Source organism: Tasmannia lanceolata, unplaced genomic scaffold, assembly GCF_043159265.1.
Source record: "Tasmannia lanceolata isolate RefF3 unplaced genomic scaffold, GAP_Taslan_0.1 ptg000015l, whole genome shotgun sequence".
NCBI lineage: Eukaryota > Viridiplantae > Streptophyta > Magnoliopsida > Canellales > Winteraceae > Tasmannia > Tasmannia lanceolata.
Window position 1 is genome coordinate 19,461,956 of NW_027518692.1, and position 4,234 is coordinate 19,466,189.

The window sequence follows — 4,234 nt, forward strand, 5'->3', positions numbered from 1 at the left end:
TCGGAAGGAGTTACCAGAAAAGCCTGCGGGAAAGAGAGCTCGGATCATGGAACATTGAAGACCATTTTCATGCAATTGTCATTTTAATTTCAAGTTTCATTATGCTCATTTGGTTCATCTATTTGTTTATCAATCGTAACTACAGTCGGATTTGTGAATCGTAACTACAGTCGGATTTGTGATTAATGGAAATGTGTTCTTTTCAATTTCTCTTGTCTGGAATTTGTGTGAAGTGTTCCATCTCAATTGTCAAATGTGCAATCTAACTTATTAACTTCCATTCAGGAGTCTTAGCGGGACATCATTGCTCCCAAGAAAGTCAATTCAAAACCAGCCTGGTCCCGTCCGTCTTCAGATTCCAGGCTGAATAGACTTTCTTTTTCCCCAGAATCCTTTACTTCTCCTGCGCCGCTTCTCCTTGGTTGTCCAGAAATTCTTTCACCCATTTCACTTGCATCTGAATCAATGGAAGGTACCGGAAACAACAATCCAGATACGAATGAGATGATGAAGGCTATCCTTCTTCAGCTGAGTGCCATGAAGGACGACATAACCCTCTTGAAAAATGATCATCTTTCTACCTCTAAAGATCATGCCAATCAGCAGTCTCCAGTCATACCTTCCGTTCCTCTTGTTCCATCCAGGCCGGCTGTATTGCCTGAATTCGAAGACTTTGATGAGGGCCAGTACGCAGCAGAGAACTGTCTTCCCAACCTGGGAAATCCTGATAAAGCACAAGAATTGGCTGGCCAAATTGAAAAGCTGACCCGGGATATGGAAACCATGAAGTGCCAAGGTCCCAAAAATTTGGATATGTCTGAATTCATGATAGCTCCAGGGGTCGTACTTCCGCCCAAGTTCAAAATGCCAGACTTTGACAAATACGACGGAATGGGGTGCCCTCGTAGCCATCTCAAGTCAGTCATTCCTCTATTGCAGCAGCACGGTTTATCCCCAGAGCAGATTGCTTTGGTGTTCCCTAGAACTTTGACCGGGACAGCCAAGAAGTGGTTTTTGCATCTGAAGCCAGAAGAAAGCAGGACTCTTGAAGGTGTAGCTAACAAATTTGTTCAGCAATTCTCCATGGAAGAGGGGATTGACGTGACAAAAAGGGATCTGAAATCGCTGAAGCAGGGACCTAATGAGACATTTACTTCCTTCATTCGACGATGGAGGAGAAAGGCAGCACAAATGACCCACAAGTTACCGGATGACGATCTTATCAAGATTGCCGTCAAGAATCTTTCCCCCTTTTACTTTCCTCATATGTCAATCCAGTACTTCAATGACTTCGATCACCTGATCAAGACCGGGACAAGAATCGAGGACATACTGGCTAAGGGCGGCCTGAGAACTAGGGCCTCCACTTCAGATGTCAGAGAGGGAAAAAGGCCTATGGCGCCTCCGAAGGAAGTTAACAACATGAATACTGCTCGTCCAGTTAGGAGAGAAGGTCCCGGAGGAGTTCGTCCGGAAAGAAATGAGCCCAGAGAGTTCACTCCTTTACCTTATTCCCTGTCTGTAGCTCTCAAAAAGCTGTTGAGAGACAAGAAGATCACTCTACTAGAACCCCGGGAAGTTCCCAATCCTCTCCCGAAATACTGGAGAAAAGATCAGTACTGCGAATATCACCAGAGTGTTGGGCATTTGACTGACAGATGTTTGGCACTAAGGCATAGGATCCAGGATAAGATCGAGACAAAAGAAATTGTGGTGGAAGCTCTTCCCAATGTCACCAGGAATCCATTGCCGACGCATACTATGCCTCCTCCAAATGTCTACGCTATTCTCACTGAAGAGGTTGTCCTGGACCATTCTCGTATATGCGCCGTTATCTCTGATGAGCCGTATATCTTACGATGGGAATCCGATGATGAAGAATTAAAGCGCGAAGAGCCTTATGTCTTGTCCTCTGCGCAAGAAGTTGGGGAATCCTCTGGATGTCCTTATGTCCTCAGATTCGAGGGGGAGGAGGAGAAAAGCGAAGTCCCATATGTCCTTAAGCTTGAGGACGAGGACTTGCTGCTGTTGAACGATCCGTGTGATGAGGTTCGCCATGTTACCCGTGGTGGACGTTTCTTTAAGCCCCCTGAGTTGAGAGCAGAGAATCCCGCTGAGATTGCCAGAGCTGTTGAGAATCAGAATCAGAGGTTGAGTCCTGAGGAAGATGAGGACATTCTGTTGAAGCAGCTTAGAAAGACCCAAGCTAATATTTCTATCTGGGGTCTGTTGATGTCATCACCTAAGCATCGGCAGGTTATACTTCGTGAATTGAATACAGCGCAGGTGTCTGTGAATATAACCCCTGATGAGCTGGTTGGGCTCGTATCTATGGCCAGATCAGCTATGACCGTGTCCTTCTCGGATGAAGATTTGACCCCGGAGGGTAAGAATCACACAAAATCTCTCAGAATTACCGTCGTGTGCAATAAGAAGAAAGTGCCAGAGGTTTTGGTCGACAACGGGTCAGCTCTGAATGTGTGTCCTTTGAGCACCGCTACTGCCTTGGGGTTTGGGCCGAATGACTATATTCCGTCGGAGCAGGGGATACTAGCTTATGATGGGACTAGGAGAGACGTCATCGGCACCTTGGTCACCGAAATTGAGATCGGAGGTGAAGTGTTTGACGTAGAATTCCAAGTTCTAGATATCAAGACCTCTTTCTTTCTCCTTCTCGGCCGACCTTGGCTTCACAAAGTCGGAGTAGTTCCTTCCACTGTCCATCAGAAGCTCAAGTTCATCAAGAATAACAGAATTATCACTGTTAGAGGGGATCCAGAACCAGAGGTTGGGCAGATTTCCCAAGAGCAGATCGGTTCAAGCACCATAGATGTCAGTCTGACTGGATTTTCACTTGAAGTTTCAACCATTACTATGGAAGAAGCCATGAATGAGGAAATTTTGTTTATGTCCAGTACAAATGCGCAGGTAGCCCGAATAATGCGCAAGTATGGGTATATTCCTGGAACTGGTCTGGGGAGAAGCCTGCAAGGTTTAACTGAGTGGCCGGAGCTGAAGGTTGCAAACAATTTGTTCGGGTTAGGATATGAACCCACCCAGAAAGAGATCAAGGAGAGAAAGCAGTACATGCTGAAGTGGGCAGAGCTGCGTCGTCGGGGCCTAGAGCTGCCTATGGGGCCGTTCAGTCTGTTGATGAATGGTAAGTACAGGAAAGAAGGAGCCGATCGCCCGTTCTATGGTTTTCCCGAGCCGTGGTTTGATGAGTCTGGAAAAGAGTTACCAGGTTTTGAAATCTTCTCCACTGATGAATTGCCAGATGAATACTTCCATGGACAGATTGTAGCCGTCGAAAAGCAGGAATCTGATTGGGCTAAGAACTTAGAGTCGCAGCTTCTGGACTCCCTCTTCGAGGTTGAGGCACCGGTCATTGCTATGATCGGAAAAGATGCACGCTTCCTGAATCCGAAGGGCCGAATTACCCCAGCTGAGGTACCCCTTGATAACTGGACTTCTCAGGTCATTCCTCAATTAGTTCTTCAGTGTGGTCATGTTCCTCCAAAAGAGTCTCAAGTTTCTGAGTATGTGTCTGTTTCCGAGTCAAATATAAAGTCTGCTATTTCTAACAATTCTTTGGATGCAGGTACCTTAGAAAGCTTAGACATTCCTGGTGTGGGTGGCGAGTCCTCCGGTATAGATGTTGTCTATGAAGATGAGTCTGTTATGGAATATACTACAAAGTCCATACATGGTCCAGTTGAGTCAAGTGTCAGCATTTCAGTTGACGATGCAAACTTTCTTTTTGAGCATACTGTAAAGCCTGCTGTGGGCCAGTTGATCAATGATGTAAACTTTGATTCTATGAATGAAATAAAGGACTCGTTTCAGTATCTTCCTGTCTCTGTTTCTGCTTCTCAAATTGATAAAACTAATAACAATGATCAAGACTCCCCCTCTTACGAGGATGTCGACGAAACTCCCCCTGAGATCAAACACATGATTACTCAGGAGGAGCAGCGTCGGGCTAAACCACTTGAAGAAGAAATTGAAATCGTCAACATAGGTGATGAAACCTTAATTCGGGAAATACGGATTGGCAAAACGTTATCCCCGGAGGAGCGTGAAGAATTAATCACTTTGCTTAAAGAATACGAAGAAGTTTTTGCTTGGTCCTATGATGACATGCCAGGATTAAGCGAAGACATAGTCCAGCATCGTCTTCCCTTAATCCCAGGCGCCAAGCCGAAAAAGCAAAAACTTCGAAAATTAAAACCAG

General features: G+C 45.6%; 1 protein-coding gene across 2 annotated transcripts; it reads left to right on the forward strand.

The window, feature by feature from the left end:
* Positions 1-258: 258 nt before the first annotated feature.
* On the forward strand, positions 259-3,862 carry LOC143846108 (uncharacterized). Of its 2 annotated transcripts, none has more exons than XM_077354524.1 (2): positions 259-3,477; positions 3,602-3,862. In XM_077354524.1, exons 1-2 carry the CDS (start codon positions 466-468, stop codon positions 3,608-3,610), a joined length of 3,021 nt encoding a protein of 1,006 aa, XP_077210639.1. In that variant the 5' UTR covers positions 259-465; the 3' UTR covers positions 3,611-3,862. The 2 variants fall into 2 exon arrangements, with proteins under 2 accessions (XP_077210639.1, XP_077210640.1); XM_077354525.1 differs by having other exon boundaries at positions 259-3,450; positions 3,602-3,861.
* Positions 3,863-4,234: the final 372 nt, after the last annotated feature.